We start from the raw sequence: 23,500 nt of genomic DNA, 5'->3' as shown, positions 1-23,500 counted from the left end.
TTGGAGATCCTGCAGTTGACAGGTTTAGCTCACAGCCGCACTTCAAACACACAGGAGTTAGCATTTGTGTGTGTGTGTGTGTGTGTCAGAGACGCTACTAAGATGATTACTGTGTGTCTCAGATTCACAAAATACTGAGATCTGTACTCAGTGGCATGACAACCAGGCAACAAAGTTTTTTTTACTTCCATAAGCCCTTTTTTCATAAGATTACGATGAAGCACAATAATGTAACACCATTTAAGATGTGTATGATGAAGTCAGTGTACGCCATAAACACACCCAAATCAGCACAGGAACCAGTGTTACTGTCATCATTCCTCACGTTCCTCAGATCATCACAGTCATGTTCGTCCACCACTCACTGGAGTAGACACACAGCATTTCTGTAAGTGCAGTCAGAGCCGCTTCCCAACCCTCAGGACAACACCGCCCGGCTTTAGAAACAGACTTAGACAGACAGAGGAGCTACACACACGACTATTAATAGCTAGCGGCTTGTGTACGCTGCCTGTCTGGAGGGGTTTTATAGCCAGTCCTTGTGATCAACAAACATAAAACCAGGTCTAGGGAAACACACTCAAAATAGACACACAAACACACACACATAGCTCCTAAACACATGTTCCTCCACAGCTAATCCCTCTACCTTCCTGTCTCTCTATCTTGACACTAAGACTAGGGAAGTACAGCTGGAACGAGGGAGAGGAAAGGCAGAGGGCAATTTGTGGTGATCAGTGACATGAAAATGATTTAATTGATCACAGTCGGTCATGTAGGACTAATACGCAGGCATTTTGCTGTACACATTTCTCAATGAGAAACCACTTTACTTTTACTTTTCATCTGAATCAGAATACTTTATTAATCCCCAGGGGGAGAAAATTGGGTTTGTTTGCACAGCTTCTAATTTCTCTTCCTCCTCAGAGACTGGGAGTAAAGAAGGAAAGTAAAATTTAACCTTTTTGAAAGTAAAACTAACCATACTGTAAATATGTACCTGAAAATGATCATCTAATACAATAGAATTATTAACTAAATGCCAATTATAGACTTTATAGATGTTTTATAACAGGTACAAGGATTGAGACCCCTGTAATGTGCCACAGAGCAGCGTTTTAAGGTAAATTGATGCCTTGAGGAGATATATGATGTTTCTCTGTCCCTTGAGCTACACATGTGACTCCTGAGATACCAGTGATCTCCAGACCTGCCTGATCCATCCTGATGCCCTACTTCACATGGAGGTCTCTCACATCTGCTGAGGATGAACCCACGTGAACTACCTGGAGATACATGGGACTGCTGTGAAAGAACCACTTGGAGACCTTGAACTGCTGATTTTAGTTGTATTGTTACTTGCAGGAGAAGAAAACCTGGAACTGTACACGATTTTAATCAGTATGTTATCAGCTCTTGACTCTTCTGTCAGGTTTCAGTGTCTATAATCACTGGTGTACATGTTGATGTATTGTTCAGCTGTTTGAAACACAGTTCTGATTACAGTCTCAGGGCTGTCAAGTGTCACGCATTGAAAGTGACAGTCACGCGTTTGGGTCTTTTCTCACGCTCTCCCACCACACATCGTATTTCTCACGCAGAAAAACTTTGACTATTTATCATATATTTAATAAGCCGCAGCGCCCAAAATGTATCAGTCCGCACCGCTGTCTCTATGGAACCGGGCAGGAATCAAGCACAACTCAGTTCTTAGTCGAGCCTGTCACTTATCAGCCAATCAAAAACAAGAGGCTACAAAATAGCCAATCAGAAAACAGCACGATCTGGGTAAGATTTAACGCAACAACCAATGAGAAAAAAAAACATATTTATTAGAGAGGGTATTTTCGATGGTTGGTTTGAACAAAACCTGAACGGTGATGAGATTGGTGATGTCACGCTTGCCTGTCTTCAAAACTTGAGAGCCCTGCAGTCTCTTTAAACAAAAGTGCTTCAGAACGTTTTCATCACAGAAAAAAACACAGATCTCCATGCAGCCAAAAAACACACAGATAAGGATTGTGGGCCATATAATCAGCCATAACTACAGTGTGAGTGAGTGTGTGTGTGTGTGTGTGTGAGAGAATGTGTCTGAGTGAGTGTATGTGTGTGAGAGAATGTGTGTGAGTGAGTGTGTGTGTCAGTGTCCGAGCGAGTGTGTGTGTCAGTGTGCGAGCGAGTGTGTGTGTCAGTGTGCGAGCGAGTGTGTGTGTCAGTGTGCGAGTGAGTGTGTGTGTGTCAGTGTGCGAGTGTGTGTGTGTGTGTCAGTGTGCGAGTGTGTGTGTGTGTGTCAGTGTGCGAGTGTGTGTGTGTGTGTCAGTGTGCGAGTGTGTGTGTGTGTGTGTGTCAGTGTGCGAGTGTGTGTGTCAGTGTGCGAGTGAGTGTCAGTGTGCGAGTGTGTGTGTGCGAGTGAGTGTCAGTGTGCGTGTGTGTGTGCGTGTGTGTCAGTGTGCGAGTGTGTTTGTGAGTGTGTGTGTGTGTCAGTGTGTGTGTGTCAGTGTACAAGTGTGTGTGCGTGTGTGTGTCAGTGTGCGAGTGTGTGTGCATGTGTGTGTGTGTCAGTGTGCGAGTGTGTGTGTGTCAGTGTGCGAGTGTGTGTGTGTGTCAGTGTGCGAGTGTGTGTGTGTCAGTGTGCGAGTGTGTGTGTGTCTGTGTGCGAGTGTGTGAGTGTGTGTGTGTGTGTCACTGTGTGAGTGTGTTTGTGTGTGTGTGTGCGTGCGTGTGTGTGTCAGTGTGCGAGTGTGTGTGTGTGTGTGTCAGTGTGCGTGTGTGCGTGCGTGTGTGTGTCAGTGTGCGAGTGTGTGTGTGTGTGTGTGTGTGTCAGTGTGCGAGTGTGTGTGAGTGTGTGTGTGTCTGTGTGCGAGTGTGTGTGTGTGTGTGTGTGTCAGTGTGTGAGTGTGTGTGTGTCTGTGTGCGAGTGTGTGTGTGTGTGTGAGTGTGTGTGTCTGTGTGCGAGTGTGTGAGTGTGTGTGTGTGTGTGTCAGTGTGTGTGTGTCTGTGTGCGAGTGTGTGTGTGTGTCAGTGTGCGAGTGTGTGTGTGTGTGTGTGTCTGTGTGCGAGTGTGTGAGTGTGTGTGTGTGTCAGTGTGTGTGTGTCTGTGTGCGAGTGTGTGTGTGTGTCAGTGTGCGAGTGTGTGTGTGTGTGTGTGTGTGGTGGCTAATGTTCAGTAAGTAACATTAGCGTGTTTATTAATAAAGACATTCTTTTACTTTTACCTTTCAATAAAACGTTTCTCATTCCAATGAGACCATTGTGTTCTCTACTGAATTATTTATTGGCCACATGCACAGAGCCCAGTTTCAGCAAGCTGCCCTTCCTCACTAAAGCCATCAGCACAGCAGAATGAGACCAGACGGCTGCTTCAGACACACCTCCTGGTACGTGAATGTTTAGTAGGAGGATAACCATCTTTTTTTTTTTAATTCAGGGTTGCTTTCAATCCACATTTTTAGACATTTGCATGTGGAGTGAAATCTCAAGCACAGGGTTCTTCTTACAGGAACATGGGCAAGAATGTTCCAGTGCAAAGATGTGATGATGAGCTTCATGCAACTCAGCATTCTATTCATTATGCATGTAGTGCAGTGGTGCTGTTAGAGCAGCAGAGTATACAGAGCAGGCTGACCACATGATCACGCTCTTTCATGGACAGCCTGCAAGACTCCTGTCTCAGTATCGAGACGAGAATCACCTGTGCTCGTGTCTGACAGCCCACTAGCTCATGATAGCCATGACCCAGCACACGTTAAACACAGCTAATCATTACACATCTAAAGCTCAGCCATGACTAACTCTGTTCCACTCTAACACATTGCTTTTTGTTTGCTGTAATAAAACTATCATTTGGAGGCAGCACCATCATGGGATCTTGTTTTTGTGAAACAGGACATCCTGATTATTATAATTATAATGTGACGGATTGAGCACCAAAACAGAAACTACCATTTTACTGGTTTTGCTGCTGTGCACTTCTGACCTGTGGACTAACACACACACATATATACACACACACACACCCCTACACACATACACATACACACAGACACATACACCTACATACCTACACACACATACACATACACACACATACACACACCCACACACGAACACACATACACCTACACACACACCCCTACACACATACACGCTCACAAACATACACACACCTACACACACACACGCCCACAAACATACACACACCTACACACACACACACGCACGCACACACATACACATACAACACATATAAACACATACACCTACATCCACACATACATTCCAGCAAACATCAGAGTACCCAGTGGAAGTCACACAAACACAGAGAAAACAAGCTGAGCAGGAACTGAGCTGATGTTAATGCAGGAGAGCTGATGTTAATGCAGGAGAGCTGATGTTAATGCAGGAGAGCTGATGTTAATGCAGGAGAGCTGATGTTAATGCAGGAGAGCTGATGTTAATGCAGGAGAGCTGATGTTAGTGCAGGAGAGCTGATGTTAGTGCAGGAGAGCTGATGTTAATGCAGGAGAGCTGATGTTAATGCAGCATAGCCATTACACAACTCTTCTAGGTACTGGATTATCTCAGCATGATTATTGGGAAGTGAAAATGAGAACATGTTAAAAATAAAAGCCACTACATATCAGAAGTAAAGCTGAAACACTCTTCATGTGCTAGCGGTCAGATGTATAACACACAAGGTTATACACAGTATAATATATATATATTAAATCCTACACTGATCTGCCTTAACAATATCACAGAGCCTCAGGAAATAAAACACAAAACTCTCCTATGAAAAACATTCATGAGGACACACACACACACACACACACTCACACACACACACAAAACACACATGCAATGTCAACTCTGCCTGGAAAATCTGACATGTCTGGAGCAGTGCAGTGTCCATGTCTGCCAACAGAATGTCTCATTTCACTGCAACGATCGACAAAAAAAAGCCACTCTACTGCTGGATTCTTGGAAGTTTTCACTAGGCTTGATTGGGCTAATTTAATCCTCTGTTTCAGGACAGTTCTAGTAAATGACTCCATAATTACTTCCAACATTGTCTGTGCTAGAGACTTTTCAAAGTGAACTTACCCAATCACTGTGTATCTGCTTCTGCATGCTGTTATTATTCATGCAACAGAATTAAATCAAGCAACAGAAACAGATGTGGTGTGAAGGTGTGAATAGACACCAGAGTGTGATGTAGAAATAAATAAACTTGTTGCACAAGAGCATGCAGCAATTGTTTAAGGCTTATAACTCATAAATCCCAACCACCAACATGGAACAAAAAACTGGTGAACTCAGGACAGTCTCCTCAAGGACACTCACAGCATCAGCAGTAACCACAGCAGGTCTCACCTTTAAATAAGTTACACTATATATATAACTGTAATATACGTCACTGCTTACTAATAAAAGAGAAACCTGGATTAGGACATAATTTTTGTAGCTCATACTCACAGAGAATGAAAATGAGGTCTGACTTCACACATTCAGGTTGAGTATAATTCAGCATTATTACACAGCTAGAGGTTAAAATGGGATCTGTAACAAGCACACTGCCCCATGCTCAAAGGTGAAGCACAGGACAGTTTACTAAAAATACTCAAGTCAGACAGTGAGGACGTGTGTATGAAGGGGAGAGGGACAGGGATCACACAGTGGATAATGTCTGGACATCTGAAATACACTGTGTTTCTATATAGTGCTAGAGAAAAGGAAGAAAAGCCTGTCTATTTTTTTTGTTGTGTTTGTTTCTTGTGTGTTGTGTCTTGTGAACAAAGCTACATCCAGCCTGAGGTGCTGAACTGGACCCTTAACTGTCTACTGCTGGCTTTCTCTAAATATACACTGTGATATATGACGTGATATATAATGTGCTATATAATGTGATATATGATATATGATGTGCTGTGTGATGTGCTGTGATGTGCTGTGTGATGTGATGTGATGTGCTATGTGTGATGTGCTATGTGTGATGTGCTATGTGTGATGTGCTATGTGTGATGTGCTATGTGTGATGTCCTATGTGTGATGTCCTATGTGTGATGTCCTATGTGTGATGTGCTATGTGTGATGTCCTATGTGTGATGTCCTATGTGTGATGTCCTATGTGTGATGTCCTATGTGTGATGTCCTATGTGTGATGTCCTATGTGTGATGTCCTATGTGTGATGTGCTATGTGTGATGTGCTATGTGTGATGTCCTATGTGTGATGTCCTATGTGTGATGTCCTATGTGTGATGTCCTATGTGTGATGTCCTATGTGTGATGTCCTATGTGTGATGTCCTATGTGTGATGTCCTATGTGTGATGTGCTATGTGTGATGTCCTATGTGTGATGTCCTATGTGTGATGTCCTATGTGTGATGTCCTATGTGTGATGTGCTATGTGTGATGTCCTATGTGTGATGTGCTATGTGTGATGTGCTATGTGTGATGTGCTATATGGGGGTTTTTACACCTGGTCACTTCATGTGTTTTCTGTGATCTGATAGCTATCTGATGGTAAAAAGACCAGGTCTAAATGCCCTCCGAAACGTTTTGGAGACGGATATAAATCTGATGGTTCAAACCCCTTCAGGAGGTGGTCTGGGACGCATTTCAGATGAAACTGGACAGGTGTAAATGAATGTGGTTGTTCAAGCCACATACGTCAGCGCTAAACTCCTCCCAAATGGAAGTACGTCACTCGCAGGTGACTCACGAGTCGTGCATCACGCCAGAAACAAATAAATGCAAATGCTGTTTTTTGTAGCATAAACATCATACCAAGTTTTTTCTTCTTCTTTTTGATTGCATTCTGAAAACTGCATACACCAAAGTGTGTTCCATTTCAGTTACCCCGGAAATGAGGTAAAATATATTAGCATTTTGGGTGGGAGTAGAAAGATTGGATTGATATCCGATTCATCAAGACGCATTTATGTAGCCTAATGTAAATGGAACAGTTTTAACAAATCAGATGGCTATCGGATCAGAGAAAACACATGAAGTGACCAGGTGTAAAAAGGCCCTATGATGTGCTATGTGATGTGAGATGTGCTATGTGATGTGTGATGTGCTATGTGATGTGTGATGTGCTATGTGATGTGTGATGTGCTATGTGATGTGTGATGTGCTATGTGATGTGTGATGTGCTATGTGATGTGCTATCTAATGTGATGTGTGATGTGCTATGTGATGTCATGTGCTATGTAATGTGCTATGTAATGTGTGATGTGATATGTGATGTGATATGTGATGTGATATGTGATGTGATATGTGATGTGATGTGCTATGTAATGTGTGATGTGATATGTGATGTGATATGTGATGTGATATGTGATGTGATATGTGATGTGATGTGCTATGTAATGTGTGATGTGATATGATATGTGATGTGATGTGCTATGTAATGTGTGATGTGATATGTGATGTGATATGTGATGTGATGTGCTATGTAATGTGTGATGTGATATGTGATGTGATGTGCTATGTAATGTGTGATGTGATATGTGATGTGATATGTGATGTGATGTGCTATGTAATGTGTGATGTGATATGTGATGTGATATGTGATGTGATGTGCTATGTAATGTGTGATGTGATATGTGATGTGATGTGCTATGTAATGTGTGATGTGATATGTGATGTGATATGTGATGTGATGTGCTATGTAATGTGTGATGTGCTGTGCTATGTAATGTGATGTGCTGTGCTATGTGATGTGCTATGTGATGTCATGTGATATGCTATGTGATGTCATGTGATATGCTATGTGATGTCATGTGATATGCTATGTGATGTCATGTGCTATGTAATGTGCTATGTAATGTGATGTGTGTTGTGCTATGTAATGTGATGTGCTATGTGATGTGATGTGCTGTGTGATGTGCTATGCTATTATATATAATGTGCTATGTGATATGATATATAATGTGATATGTGATGTGCTATGTGATGTCATGTGATATGTGATGTGCTATGTGATGTCATGTGCTATGTCATGTGCTATGTAATGTGCTATGTGATGTGATATGTGATGTGATGTGATATGTGATGTGCTATGTGATGTGATATGTGATGTGATATGTAATGTGATGTGATATATAATGTGATATGTGATGTGTGATGTCATGTGATATGCTATGTGATGTCATGTGCTATGTAATGTGCTATGTAATGTGATGTGTGTTGTGCTATGTAATGTGATGTGCTATGTAATGTGATATGTGATGTGCTATGCTATGATATATAATGTGATATGTGATGTGATATATGATATACAATGAGATATGATGTGTTATGCTATGCTATAATACATGATATGCTATGCTATGACTAGCCTGTCCCTTTCATGTTGTGATGTCGTTATTAACGCTCCAGTGTCGTAAAGCTGCTGCTGATTAGAGCCGTCACTGCTTAGTGTCCTGAGCTCTTGCTCTCATTCAGCTAACATGCTAACTATGAAAGCGCTTATTTTAGCAACAAGATTATAGCGTGAACAGTATAAAATGCTCCTGACATTGACATGGTAAAGCTAATTCACTGACCTGAGCAGTACACAGTCTGTACATAACAGGGATCCAGAGATAAAAATAAGCAGCTCGTAAACAAAGGGCAGAAAAAGCCTCAGTCTTACCTTTATTTATAGCTTTACGCTGAGCTTCCAGTCGACCAAAACCTTACACACTCTTTCTATACGGCTGCTGGATCAGGAGGAAAACTAGATCATGATAGTTTTAACAGACCTGCTACATTTCCTTTTTCTTTTAGTTACTGACCTCAGATCAGTGTGTTCAGTGCGCTCAGCCCCGGGCAGTACCGAGGAGTCTAGAGTATAGGCGCAGTAGAGAGAGGGGGAGAGAGGGGCGGGAGAGAGAGTGTGTGGGGGGGGAGAGAGAGAGAGAGTGTGTGTGTGTGTGAGAGAGAGAGAGAGTGTGTGTGTGAGAGAGAGAGAGAGAGAGAGAGAGGTCCTAATACAAAAAAACAAAAAGTATTGTTTTATATTCTGAAGTCTGTGTTAATAAAAAAGGAAAAGATAAAAAAAAGAGATTCCAAAAAAAGCTTCCAACAACTGACTACAGCAGTACTGACCAAAACAGCAAACAGAAGAATACAAAGGAAACAAATACAAAGCAAAAACAAGTCACTGGAAACAGGACAATAAATCAGACAACAAGGAAGACAGTACAAGGAAAGATCTAAAAAATATATGTGAACACATACAACATACGGAATTAATTCAAACAGTGGGACAGAAACCTTACAGAATAATAGAAGATTTACATATATATATATATATATATATATATATATATATATATATATATATATATATATATATACATATGTGTGTGTGTGTGTGTGTGTGTGTGTGTGTACAGTTATGCTCAAAAGTTTTCCTATGCTGAAAAAAATTGCCATTTATTTGGAAAATATGACTGATAATGCAACATATGTTTTTCTTATTTAATGATAGTGGTCACAAGAAGTCATTAATTATTGATTAATTTATCATTAATTATGTTTGATTCCTTTTTAAAACCTAATGATAACTGAAGTCACCTAAACAATCCTGATCAAAAGTTTACACATCCTTGCATGTTTGGCCACATTATAAACACACAGGTTGACACACAGAGGTTTAAATGGCTATTAAATGGATTATTAAATGGAATACTCATTGTATTTGTTATTAGTGTCTGTGTATAAATAGTCAGTGAGTTTCTCAGCTCATGAGGTGATGCACTGACTTGGCTGGATACTGCACCATGGGGAAGACAAAAGAATTGCCAATGGACCTGCGTAATAAGGTAGAACTTTATAAAGCAGGAGAACGATGTAAAAAGATCTCAACACTTGAAAATGCCAGTCAGTGCTGTTTAGACTCTGATAAATAGGTGTAAAATAAGAGGTTCTGTTGATACTCACGGTCAGGTAGTGCAAGAAAGATTTAACCAAATACTGACAGAAGAATTGTTTGCAATGCAAGAAAAAACCCACAAACAACCCACAGAAAAATACAGGCTGCTCTGGAAAAAAGTGTTATTTCAAGGAGCACAATAAAGAGGGACTTAAACACAAATGACCTGCCACAAAAAGGCCCACCTTCAGTACACCAGACAGCACTTACACAAGCCTCACAGCTTCTGGAGCAGAGTCATGTGGAGTGATGAGACCAAAACTGAACTTTAGTCACAAACATAAACACTATGTTTGGAGAGGAGTGAACAAGGCCTACGGTGATAAGTACACCATCCACACTGTAAAGCATGGTGGTGGATCTCTGATGTTTGGGGCTATGTGAGCTCCAGTGGCACGGGGAAGTTAGGAAAAAATGATGGAATGGTGAATGCAGCATGTAATCAGAGAATACTGGTAGATAATTTGCATTCTACAGCATGAAAGCTGCACATGGGACAATCTCAGATGTTCCAACATGACAATGATCCATAGCACTAGTCAAGGTTGACCCTCCAATGGCTACAGCAGACAAAGGTGAAGGTTCTGGAGGCCATCAAAATCTCCTGGCCTCAATATCATTGAGCCACTTTTGGAGAACTCAAATGTGCAGTTTGTGCAATACAACAAAAAACTTACAGGAACTGGAGGCATTTTGCCAAGAAGAATGGGCAGCTATACAACCTGAGAGAATTCAGGACCTCAGGCACAATTATTACAAAAGACTGCATGCCATCATTGAAGGGGGCAATACACAATATTAAGAACTAAAGGTATGCAAACTTTTGAACAGGAATTTTTCCTTATTTTCTTATTAACTGTATGTCTAAATCACACCACCTAAAGGGTTGTTTCCTTAGCCTTGATGGAGGCACAGTTTACTGAACAGATTTTGTTGTGGCTCCATGAAGACAGCTAGTTAATGAAGTTTTCCCCCAATAAATCCATCACCATAACAATGAAAAACTTGAAGACAAACACAGGAAGAACCACAAGAAACAAAAACCATCTCATTGGAAGAACGCAGCTCCTCCGAAATCCAACCCCACCCCGATGAACAGACATCCACAGAGGAACCAGCCACAGTCCTAGAGTGAGCCACAACACACACTGACCCACCAACATGACCTTCCGGTTACAGAGGCACAACCGGCCCACCCAAAGCAAGCAGACAGCCATGCTAGTCTGAAGAGAAGCATGATTAAAACATGTACGAATTTTACTCAGCATATGTGATGTTTAAACCCTCAATGAAGTAGCACTGTTATTTTTATTTGTAAAAAGGACAGCAGTCTGATTTTTATCTACATCCAGATTACTGCTGCGGCTGTGTGTCAGTGTGTAGTGTTGTTAACTGAACTGAATAGTGTGCACTTTACAGTGTGGAGTAAACTTCATTCTCTACATTAAATAGACAAAACCTTGTACAGGGAACCTACAAGAAAGTCTTGCAGAAGCTGGAATTGTATTTGTTGTATTTTATGCTATTTTAATTAGACGTTTTTTATTTTGATCTGTTGTCTAACCCACAAATATATATTTCAGTATCTTGAAAAAATGTGGAGAAACAAGTGTTATTATAATGCAACATCTGTGTGTGTTCTTCAGATGTTCTCCTAGATAGTGATCATGACCTCAGTTCTCCTCACTGGTCTCTCCACTCTGGTCTTCCTCATCCTGTTGGTGCTGAAGCTGGACAGGAAGGTTTACAGGAACTGGTTGCACTTGTCCATCACCTTCAGCCCCAATGTGAGGAGGAGGACAGAGTGGATAGAGCAATACGATGTGATTCTGCACCTGGTATACGTCTATGCGCCACAACATGAGAAATCCTTTTGGTTATATAGTGTACCAAAATTGCAGAAAGTGTTTAAAGAATTTGTTTCAAAGTCTTAATTTTGCCAAATCAAAATTCATTTGGTGTTCAGGAGTTCAGGAGTTCAGGAGTCCAAAAGTTGTGGAGAACGTTGGATAAAAACATAGACAAAGCCTCTCAAATTATGTTAAGATGTGGTGACAGTGAAGGCTACAGCATGTGATTTCTGTCTTTTTAGTAGAAATCACATGCTGGATGTCTATATGACAGGAGGTCAATATAACTGTAGGATTTCTATATGACAGGAGGTCTATATAACTGTAGGATTTCTATATGACAGGATTTCTATATAACTGTAGGATGTCTATATGACAGGAGGTCTATATAACTGTAGGATTTCTATATGACAGGAGGTCTATATAACTGTAGTATTTCTATATGACAGGATTTCTATATAACTGTAGGATGTCTATATGACAGGAGGTCTATATAACTGTAGGATGTCTACATGAATTGAATGTTCATTTCTTTCAAGTTTCTTGGCACAACCATCTGCAAAGGCTCCACTAAGTAAAGAAGTACAACCCGCCCTGGGACCTGCTGTGCCATTTCTACTATTGAATCCGTACTGTGTTCAGTCACTGTCTGTTTTGGCTCTGCTACCGAATTGGACAAGCAAAGACTTGTTAGGTCTGCAGAGCACATCACCGGGACCAACCTGCCCTTCCTTCAGGACCTGTACACATCTCGTGTCTCCAGAATCGACCCCAACACCCCAGATACAGTCTGTCCAGGCTCCTTCCCTCTGGCAGGGGATACAGACTGATCTAAACAAGGACTGCCAGACTACAAACCAGCTTTTTTTCCCAGCAGCCACAAAGAATCTGAACATTCCTTCCCATAAATGTAGTCTATACTGAACTTTTTAACTACCTGTAATTCCTCTACTGTTTTTTACTTTCAGCATTATTTTATACAGTGTTTATAGTGCAGTGAATAAAAAACTTTTACTATGTACACAAAAGGCCTATTTCTCTCAAATATTGTTCACAAATCTGTCTAAATGTGTGTTAGTGAGCACTTCTCCTTTGCTGAGATAAATCCATCCACCTCACAGCTGTGGCAGATCATGATGCTGATTAGACAGCATGATTATTACACAGGTGTGTCTTAGGCTGGCCACAATAAAAGGCCACTCTAAAATGTGCAGTTTTTATCACACAGCACAATGCCACAGATGTCGCAAGTTTTGAGGGAGCTTGCAATTGGCTTACTGTCTGCAGGAATGTCCACCAGAGCTGTTGCCCATGAATTGAATGTTCATTTCTCTACCATAAGCCATCTCCAAAGATGTTTCAGAGAATTTGGCAGTACATCCAACCGGCTTACAACCACAGACCATGTGTAAGCACACATCTGCATGCTCGTCGTCCTCATCGGGGTTTCGACTGACTGCAGTTCGTCATCGTAACTGACTTGAATGGGAAAATGCTTACATTGGACGGCGTCTGGCACTTAGAAGATGTGTTTTCTTTATGTATGAATCCCAGTTTTTACTGTACAGGGCAGATGGCAGACTGCGTGTATGGCGTCATGTGGATGAGTGGTTTGGTGATGTCAACGTTGTGGATCGAGTGGCCCGTGGTGGTGGGGTTATGGTATGGGCAGGCGTATGTTATGGACAACAAACACAGGTGCATTTTATTGATGTTTGGATGCTCAGTTCCTGTCAATATCCAGCAACTTCGCACAGCCATTGAAAAGAAGTGGACCAGAATTCCACAGGCCACAATCAACAACCTGATCAACTCTGTACGAAGGAGATGTGTTGCACTGTGTGAGGCAAACGGTGGTAACAACAGATACTGATTGGTTTTTGGACCCCCAGTACAGTAAAACTGCACATTTTAGAGTGGCCTTTTATTGTGGCCAGCCTAAGACACACCTGTGTAATAATCATGCTGTCTAATCAGCATCATGATCTGCCACAGCTGTGAGGTGGATGGATTTATCTCAGCAAAGGAGAAGTGCTCACTAACACAGATTTAGACAGATTTGTGAACAATGTTTGAGAGAAATAGGCCTTTTGTGTACATAGAAAAAGTCTTAGATCTTTGAGTTCAGCTCATGAAAAATGGGCCAAAAACAAAAGTGTTGCGTTTATAATTTTGTTCAGTATATAATATCTTGTTCTGTATTTACATCGGTTCTGTACTGATGTCCTCTGGGTTAAATGTGCACTGTTTAGTTTGCTCTTAACTGGACACTTCTAAAGGCATCATCTGTGCCTACTTCATTTGACTTCATTAAATCAATACAATTTGATAGTGACCTTGACCAGAAAATAACCCAAGCTATTTAACTAACAGAAACAAAAAAGACAGAGCAGTGCGGAAATCAGATATGCAACACTTCTCAGTTTCAGCTCTCAGCTTGATATAGCCATAACTATAGTGATTCAGGTACCTGCATGATTTTATTTGTGATAGACTGCAGCTTCCATATTTTAAGTACAATCAGAACATAATCCAGTATGAAGCTACGCTCCAGCTGCAGTAGGGCTCACTGTTGGATTTTTGGTTAAAACTCTGTACACAAAGCAGATACCCTGTGCCACAAATCACCACCTAAACCAAGCATGCAAACCTGTAAGAAAAACTAATTTATCCCCTTTAAAAAAGTTTGTTAGATCAAAGACGTGCAGGACTCCGATCAGCTAGCTCGCTCACTGTAGTAATGGCTGTTTCCCCACATGGCACAAATTCCAGCTGAGACACAGCGTGCTGTAACACACTACTTAACACGGGTGGCCAGGATACAGAACACACACAAACGCAGGAAATCAAGCTTCAGTTCTAGCCATGCTAAGAGGTTTAAGGTTCCTAAAACTGAGACAAGCTCTGTTCCTGATCTTAGTGCAGGATAAGTCACCAGCTGTAAACTGGACAAATGCAAGGGGAACAAAATACATTTTGACAACAGTACAAAATAATACATCTTGTGCAGTGATCCTATGCTTTTAATCTTCATTTATCTTCAAAACATAGTTGTCTTACGGTCTACACAGAGTAACTGGGGAAAGTTTATGTACTAATGAGGACAGTGGACACATGTAACAGGTAGGTTGGAACAGCCAACACCTTTAAGAGAGTCAGTCTGCATTATGCACATGATCCTTCAGTGTAGCCCTTGTTTACATGACAATAATCCAAATCTCAAGAACTTTTTTATTACAAGGTTCTTAATTAGATATAAATCAAACTACACATTTTCTTAGAAAAAAATGTTATATACACTACAGTGCTGACAAATATGGAACAAAAACAAACTTGATATAAATAAGCTCTATGGAAAAGCCTGGAGTCATTAAAAGAAGTCTGTCTCATCTCATCTTAAAAATATATATGTTCATGTCAGCTCTAATACACAACTATAGCCTACAACTTAAAAATATATTATTCAATGGCCTGTTTGGGTTTTTTTATCCGACCTGCAGGGTAGCAGTGCAGCTGGCCCTAAGTGCTTATGATAGTTCACAGTTACAGGCAGGCACTGAGGAATGTTATTCGCTACATTTGCTGTGTATTCGATCGGTTATGGCCAAACTGGACATCCTTCCGTCTCGCACTGTTGTTGGACTCCGATCCACCTAATCTTTTAGCTTTGTCTCTTTGTATCAATAGAAACGAAAAGTCAACCCAAAATAATGATAAAAGAAAAACCAAGAAGATAAAACCAGAAAAGCCATTAAAAACAGTTATGTACAAATCAGCATAAAAAGTCTTTCTGCTGTTCATGAGGAAGGGGACTGAGTGGTTGGTGTGGCCGTGTGTCCTGTGGGGTGACCTTTGGGTGAAGAGAGTCTGAGGCTCTGTCTGGCCAGGATGACTTCTGCTGCTGAGATTGAGGCAGAAGTGATTGGTGAAAACTCTGTGATTGTGATGAAAATGATTGGCACACAACCTGTGTCTGAGGCAGAACCTGCATTTGAGACGAACCTGACTGGGGCAGAGCCTGTGACTTGGACGAGGCAGTCCAAATGTCCGAATGTCCAGAGCTGGTTTTGGTATTGTGGGAATAAGCGTGTTTAGATGTTGAAGCAGTGTGGGCATGTTTGGTTGTGTTGGACACGTGCACCTGTTTGGCTGGCAACGAGCTAGAAGATGGAGTTGATTTAAATGTGTTGGAAGAGTGGCCATGTCTGCCTGCTGAACTGGAGTGTGTGTGTTTGATTGATGCAGAGCTGTAGGTGTGTTTGGTTGGTGTGGATGGCTGCGCATGTTTGGTTGGTGTCAAGCTGTGTGTGTGCTTGGTTGGTACAGAGCTCAGGCTGGGTGTTGACCTTGGTGTTTGAGTGTGTGAAGGAGCAGCACGGCATTCTGTGTGATGGTGTGCTTTGGCTTGATCTGATACAGAGGCTGATGGTGGCGTTGCTGCTTTAGAAGTTTGGACTTTTGGTGTCCTATCAGGGAGAAGCTCCGGCTCCTCCATCTTTATCTGAGGCGCAGAGGAGGCCTGTCTGGGGTCTGTGAAGATGGGTGATTCTGTCGCACTCCGAGCTTCACACAGAGGCTCCTGTTTGACAAATGTTGAAGGGGAGGTGACAGTCTTCTTGTCCTCGTCTTCCTTCTCTTCTTCTGCATCTTGATGATACTGTTTGAGGCGGACGTGCCAGGCCAGGCTGCACACAGCTGACACGGTCTTAAACTGGTGGACCACGTTGCGCGGGATGTAGTAGATGTCATTGTCATACAACTGTATCCGAGCATAACGGATGCCCTCGCGCCTCAGCTGGTTCAGCTTAGCATCATCCACCCACTGGACACACTGAAAACAAGCACAGATACATCTGTTAACAAACAGATGTATGATACTCATACGATTCTATACATTTATTGAGAAGCTAAAAATGTTAATATGGTAACACAAATAAAAAGGTTTCATGTATTAGGAGTTATGTGTTATAATATAAAGTTATAATATTTATTATATTTTGTCTCACACGACACTTTTGCACTATGAATTTATGCCCCACAGTAATCAAAGACATATTTAACGCACCATGGAAGAGACACCTGTCCACTGCAGGACACCATGCACACACAATCACACCTAGGGGCAATTTAGGGTCACCAATCCACCTACTGACATGAACATCTGTCCTCGAGAGTAGCCTGAGCTTAATTAATCCTCATATCTCCATGCAGTGAAACAGTAAAAATATTCAAATGGATTTGTCAATATTTAAAAACCCACCAAGTCCAGATCCCAACCAGTAAGAAGAGTGACGTTCCCTAGCTTTGTATAAAATGATGGTGAGTTTGATGTATAAATGGGGTTTTGGTGAGGCAAGGGTGCAGTGAATCAGACTCACCTGTGACAGGGGCGGCTCGTACAGATCCAGCTGTAATCGCTGCACTACGTCTATAAAATCTGCAGCATGAAAGCAGACCACGTCTTTGGTAATACGAGGAGGTTCCATACTGCACATGACACGTACACAACAATCAGTTTCTAACTGAATGAAGTCAAATCTCTGCAATACACATTTGAATATATCGGTGTTACATACAAGTCTGAAATGTGTGTGTATAAAACTCACCCCTCTCCACACCGTACAGCTTTAAGCACGCCCACTGCAGCTGTGGTCATCCTCTCAAAGCCCTGTCCAATGTGGTCAGCGTGTGCACGTGTCCGGTCCTCAAACAGCATCTCACGAGGCTCGCTCGTCCGAGGTAGGTACTGCAGGTTCTTGATTTCATTGGTTGACCTAAAAGGAGCAAAATAAATTCATCATCAAAAACCATTATTAATGTTAGAGAGGAGAGATGCACATGACTTCAGTGAAAGTCTAATCTCTGTTCTAATGAAGTGTTTGATCAGACAACACTCTGATGGATCTGATCTAAAAAGAAACTTAAGGATTTACACCGACTTGGAGGTAGAGTTAACGTAGCTCACATGCACATTAGACATGAGGTTACATTAGAGCAGAAGTCTGAAATTCAATATTTCAAAGATTCTACTTTGTACTCAATCTATTGTCACTAATATAATATGTAATAAATATTGTCACTAATATAATATGTAATACCTCCTCGAACCGCCACCTTATTGTGGTGGAGGGGTTTGCATGCCTGAATGATCCTAGGAGCTATGTTGTCTGGGGCTTTCTGCCCCTGGTAGGGTCTCCCAAGGCAAACAGGTCCTGGGTGACGGACCAGACAAAGAGCGGTTCAAATACCCCTTATGAGGAATTTAATAGCAAGGTCTGTGACGTCGCCCGGTATGGTGCAGCCTGGCCCGGGGTTGGGGCTCGCATGCAAGTGCCTGGTGGGTGCGCACGCGATGCGAGTGCCCACGGGGCCCGGTCGGGCTCGGCCCGAAGGAGCGACGTGGGGCCGATCTCCTGGGGCAAGGCACCGGGGGTGGATGAGATCCGCCCTGAGTACCTCAAGTCTCTGGATGTTGTGGGGCTGTCTTGGTTGACACGCCTCTGCAACGTCGCGTGGCAGCTGGGGACAGTGCCTCTGGACTGGCAGACTGGGGTGGTGGTCCCTCTGTTTAAGAAGGGGGACCGGAGGGTGTGTTCCAACTACAGGGGATCACACTCCTCAGCCTCCCCGGAAAAGTCTATGCCAGGGTACTGGAGAGGAGAATTCGGCCGATAGTCGAACCTCGGATTCAGGAGGAACAATGCGGGTTTCGTCCCGGTCGTGGAACACTGGACCATCTCTATACCCTCGCCAGGTTGCTGGAGGGTTCATGGGAGTTTGCCCAACCAGTCCACATGTGCTTTGTGGATCTGGAGAAGGCATTCGACTCGTGGTGTGTCGACTGTGTCCCTCGTGGTGACCTGTGGGGGGTGCTCTGGGAGTATGGGGTCCGGGGCCCTCTGCTAAGGGCTGTCCGGTCCCTATATGACTGGAGCAGGAGTTTGGTTTTCATTGCCGGCAGTAAGTCAGACTTGTTCCCGGTGCATGTTGGACTCCGGCAGGGCTGCCCTTTGTCACCGGTCCTGTTCATTATCTATATAAACAGGATTTCTAGGTGCAGTCGGGGGCCGGAGGGAGTCCGGTTTGGGGACCACAGGATTTCGTCTCTGCTTTTTGCAGATGATGTTGTCCTGTTGGCTTCCTCAAATCAAGACCTTCAGCGTGCACTGGGACGGTTTGCGGCAAGGATGAGAATCAGCACCTCCAAGTCCGAGGCCATGGTTCTCAACCGGAAAAGGGTGGCTTGTCCCCTTCAGGTTGGTGGAGAGCTCCTGCCTCAAGTGGAGGAGTTTAAGTATCTTGGGGTCTTGTTCACCAGTGAGGGAAGGATGGAGCGGGAGATCGACAGGCGGATCGGTGTATCTTCTGCAGTGATGCGGTCGATATACCGGTCTGTTGTGGTGAAGAAAGAGCTGAGCCGCAAGGCGAAGCTCTCTATTTACCAGTCGATCTACGTTCCTACCCTCACCTATGGTCATGAGCTTTGGGTCATGACCGAAAGGACAAGATCCCGGATACAGGCGGCCGAAATGAGTTTCCTCCGCAGGGTGGCTGGGCGCTCCCTTAGAGACAGGGTGAGGAGCTCGGTCACTCAGGAGGAGCTCAGAGTAGAGCCGCTGCTCCTCCACATCGAGAGGAGTCAGCTGAGGTGGCTCGGGCATCTGTTCCGGATGCCTCCTGGCCGCCTCCCTGGGGAGGTGTTCCGGGCATGTCCAACCGGGAGGAGGCCCCGGGGAAGACCTAGGACACGCTGGAGGGTCTATGTCTCTCAGCTGGCCTGGGAACGCCTCGGTATTCCACCGGAAGAGCTGGAGGAAGTGTCTGGGGAGAGGGAAGTCTGGGCATCCCTGCTTAGACTGCTGCCCCCACGACCCGGCCCCGGATAAGCGGTAGAAAATGGATGGATGGATGGATAATATGTAATAAATATTGTCACTAATATAATATGTAATAAATATTGTGACTAATATAATATGTAATAAACTTCAGACTTTGCATCCCAGTGAATACCTTACTATTACAAACATCACAGTGTGCTAAGTTTAAATATACTACCAACATATTCTAAAACTGGTTATTTAAAATATCCTAACAATATTTATTTAGCGTTCATCAGTGAGAGTTCATCTTAGGCTTTTTGATACAAGTCTGTGTAATACCACATGCCTTTGTGTAATTTTTGTTTATCCAAAGCAGCATCAGACTTAATATTGCCATCTGACCTCCAAATGTCAGGTGTGAAACTCATGGCCGTGATGCTACTTAAACACTTGTATACATGATCCAACTCTTGAACAAAGTGCCAACAATAAATTGGCAAAACAAATGTGATGAAGCTTTTACTCTTGAAGACAGCAAGCTTGACAATTTAGTTTCACAAGTGGAGCATGAGAGATCAGACTAAAACAATGATCTGTCTGTCTTAGCTGAAGCCACAAACTTTTTATGAAAATGTTATTCGTATTATTCTCTTTTTTTTGTATGTACAGTGACAAACAGCCTGAAACAACACCAATGACAATTAGTACATGATGGCAGAGAGAAAGTGAAACAGAGAAGTGGGGTGTGTGTGTGCGCCACACAGAGGTGGGAGTAAGTCACACATGTGCAAGTCACAAGTAAGTCTCAAGTCTTAACCTTCAAGTCTCAAGCAAGTCCGAATCATTTTTTGTGAGAGTCAAGTCAAGTCAAGTCACTGCTTTATGTCAAGTCAAGTCAAGTCACTACTTTATGTCAAGCAAGTCAAGTCGTAGCTTGAGTAAAGCAAGTCACTGGCAAGTCATACAGATGTTTGATGATTTATCTAAATGTATATATTAAACAAAGTTAAATCTACAGTATTTATGGACTATGAGGTTTTATTTGCAGCAAAAATGATTATATGCATTTATTTTTAAAAGGTGTCCACATACAGGTGAGTTGTAAATACAATAAAAATCTAAAAATGAATAAAAATCAAAACTACAAAGAATAAGATGTAAATGTAACTGAAATAAGGTCAACATAAAAGCATGAAAAGTTTCAATACGCCTCAAACATGGCAGAAGAGAGAGAGAGAGAGAGAGATGATTGGAGTTAGTGTAATTTATTAATTAAAGGGATAGTTCACCTAAAAATGAAAATTCTGTTATCATTTTCTCACCCTCATGATGTTACAAACCTGTATAAATTTCTTTGCTCTGATGAACACACATGTAGATATTTTGAGGAACGTTTATAACCAAACCATTCATGAGCCCCATTCACTTCCATAGTGGGAAAAAAGAATACTATGGAAGTGAATGGGGCTCATGAATGGTTTGGTTACAAACATTCCTTAAAATATCTTCCTCCGTGTTCATCAGAACAAAGAAATTTATACAGGTTTGTAACAACATGAGGGTGAGAAAATTATGACAGAATTTTTTTATTTTTGGGTGAACTATCCCTTTAAATTGAATGTGTGTGCGTGTGCATGCGAGACGAGAATATGACTGTGCTTGCAACTCTGAAGTTTTTTATATTTATATTTATGTTTTTTTAATATATATGTGCATCCCCATAAACGATCCATACGCTTTTCACCAAAGCCTAACACTGAAGACCAATTATAAGTGCTATTGCAAAACAGCTGACATTTAAACATAAACAGTGACCAAACATTTACACTACATTGCGCTTGCAAAAAATTAACTTTGATAGAACTTTGTCATTCAAATGTGAGCGATGTGGTCGCATCCTGCTGTTCTTCTCTTCTCATCTTGCACAAACTCCCGGTATTATAATAACTTAATTATTTTTGCTGCAGTGCCTTCCATGTTTCGTCACGACTGTTAAGGTTTATTATTTAGTGCGCGTGCTCCCTCTGCTTGCCTGTTGCGTCACGTGGTTAGATTACGCTCTTGTGTGCGTTTAAAAACAGATTTAAAAACAAAATAGACAAAAAAGATAAAACAAAAAACAAGTTATTTCGAGTCATTTAACTCAAGTCCGAGTCAAGTCTCAAGTCATGAATGTAAAGTCAAAGTCAAGTCGAGTCTTTTTTTAATATTTGTCAAGCAAGTCTCAAGTCTCAAATGTGCGACTTAAGTCCGACTCGAGTCAAGTCATATGACTTGAGTCCCCCATCTCTGGCGCCACAGGCCTAGCCAACACAGCTCTGAGCTTGGACTCAACACAACCGCACACTGCACTCACTCACTCACCACAGGAACTGGTCAAGTATCAGCATGAACACAATGCAACAATTAACCTGAAACTCTTTAGATGAGATTAAAGAAGATTAAAGTGCCCTGATCCCTGCCAATGACTGGCTGAACAGGTATTCCAGCTTTGTGGGGTGGTAAAACTCAGGAGCTATTTTGTTTAAGCAGGGCAACTGAGAACAACACAAAACCACACAAGGACGTGTCAATAAGTGGACACAAGAAACCTCCCTCCTGGAAACACAAGGCCTGCCATGTGGACAGAAACCAAACACCCTGAACACATCGGCATTACCTGTACATTGTACATTGTTGGACTTCATCCCTAGTTTTCTTACATTTCTAAACCCTCAAAACACTTCAGTTGTGTGTGTTCTGTGGTTTTCACTACAGAAAAGAAAAGAAAAGAAACCACCCATATACACATGTTTATGGGTTAGGAGTTGAGGGCTGAGATCAAAAAATGAATATAAGCTGCAAGATAAACTTGATTTGAAACAACAGAGCAAATTATATGCAGCTTTGTATAATGTAATGTGTACAAGGCTCTGTATTAATCCTGTGTATTTCTCAACACGTGTCTCGTCACAACTTTAACAAAAACCAATAGCACAAGAATATTCTCTCCACTCATTTATATGCCAAAATATTCTGCTAATATACATCACACACACACAGTCATTATATTATTAGAATGCTGGTTGGTTGGTGGCCTACTGTGGAAACAATTATTTAAGAAACGAGCATCTAAAATGTGCAATCTCTCTCCCCCAACTCCACCCTTCCCTCCGTCTCACTCTGCTTTCCTACCTCGCCCCATATGTTACACATACAACTCCAGAGCTGCTAGTGATCCTCTCCAGACCTGCCTGATCCTTTCTGATGCACAACTTCCGGTTGATTCTCATCACTTAGAGGTCTCACACTAGACATTCTGGAGTGCTGTGGATAGAACCACTTGTACCCCTTTTCCACCAAAAAGAACCGGGTGCTGGTTCAGAGCTAGCACTGGTGCTGGTTCAAAGTTGGTTCCACTGGCGAACCTTCTAAGAACCGGTTTGTCTTTCCACCGGCTAGAGAGCCGTCACAGAGCCGAGTGTGACGTCACTGTATACGTGTCACGTTACACAGCAACGTTAGCGCAGCAGCGACAAACACAAACACATCAACAATGGCGGATGTTGCTTTACTGTTAATGCTCATGGCTTTGTGAACCTACATTAACACCCAAACGCAGCGAATCCAACGTGTACGTGCAGCTCCATGTAATCTGTATAAACGGAGGTTGTTATCGAGAAAGAACATAACGTTATTTTATCATTAACACAGAAAAAAGTTAGCCTTAGCATGTAGCTACTTACTATCATGTGTGCTGATAATGTATCATATCGCGGTAAAGTAAAAGTGTATTAAACATTAGTATACTTAAGGTACATTATCAAATGCACTAACAGTAGCCCCGCCCCCAGCCACACCCACAGTCCCTGACACAAGAGGTTCTTAAGTCTAGACCAGCAACGTTTTGGTGCTACTTAAGAACCAC

The 23,500-nt window shown here is 42.2% G+C and overlaps 2 protein-coding genes across 5 annotated transcripts in view; both read right to left on the bottom strand.

Moving 5' to 3' along the window:
* LOC132858852 (protein PHTF2-like) overlaps window positions 1–8,824 on the bottom strand; it is a 38,402-nt gene extending 29,578 nt beyond the window's left edge. The window contains exon 1 of one of the 4 annotated variants that reach the window (XM_060889380.1): window positions 8,640–8,824. The gene's annotated coding sequence lies outside the window, so the exon portion shown is untranslated. The remainder of the gene's footprint in view (window positions 1–8,639) is intronic. The other 3 variants (XM_060889378.1, XM_060889377.1, XM_060889379.1) reach the window with 3 other exon arrangements.
* Window positions 8,825–14,775: 5,951 nt separating this feature from the next.
* The window catches only part of LOC132858833 (lysine-specific demethylase RSBN1L-like), a 30,793-nt gene continuing 22,068 nt past the window's right edge, over window positions 14,776–23,500 (bottom strand). The window contains exons 6-8 of the mRNA XM_060889343.1: window positions 17,380–17,547; window positions 17,152–17,260; window positions 14,776–16,604 (exon numbers count right to left, since the gene is read on the bottom strand). Coding sequence (XP_060745326.1) covers window positions 15,546–16,604; window positions 17,152–17,260; window positions 17,380–17,547 — 1,336 coding nt within the window. The 3' untranslated portion in view covers window positions 14,776–15,545. The remainder of the gene's footprint in view (window positions 16,605–17,151; window positions 17,261–17,379; window positions 17,548–23,500) is intronic.

Source organism: Tachysurus vachellii, chromosome 16 (assembly GCF_030014155.1).
Source record: "Tachysurus vachellii isolate PV-2020 chromosome 16, HZAU_Pvac_v1, whole genome shotgun sequence".
NCBI classification, from domain to species: Eukaryota; Metazoa; Chordata; class Actinopteri; order Siluriformes; family Bagridae; genus Tachysurus; species Tachysurus vachellii.
This window is presented reverse-complemented; position numbering and strand designations above follow the sequence as displayed.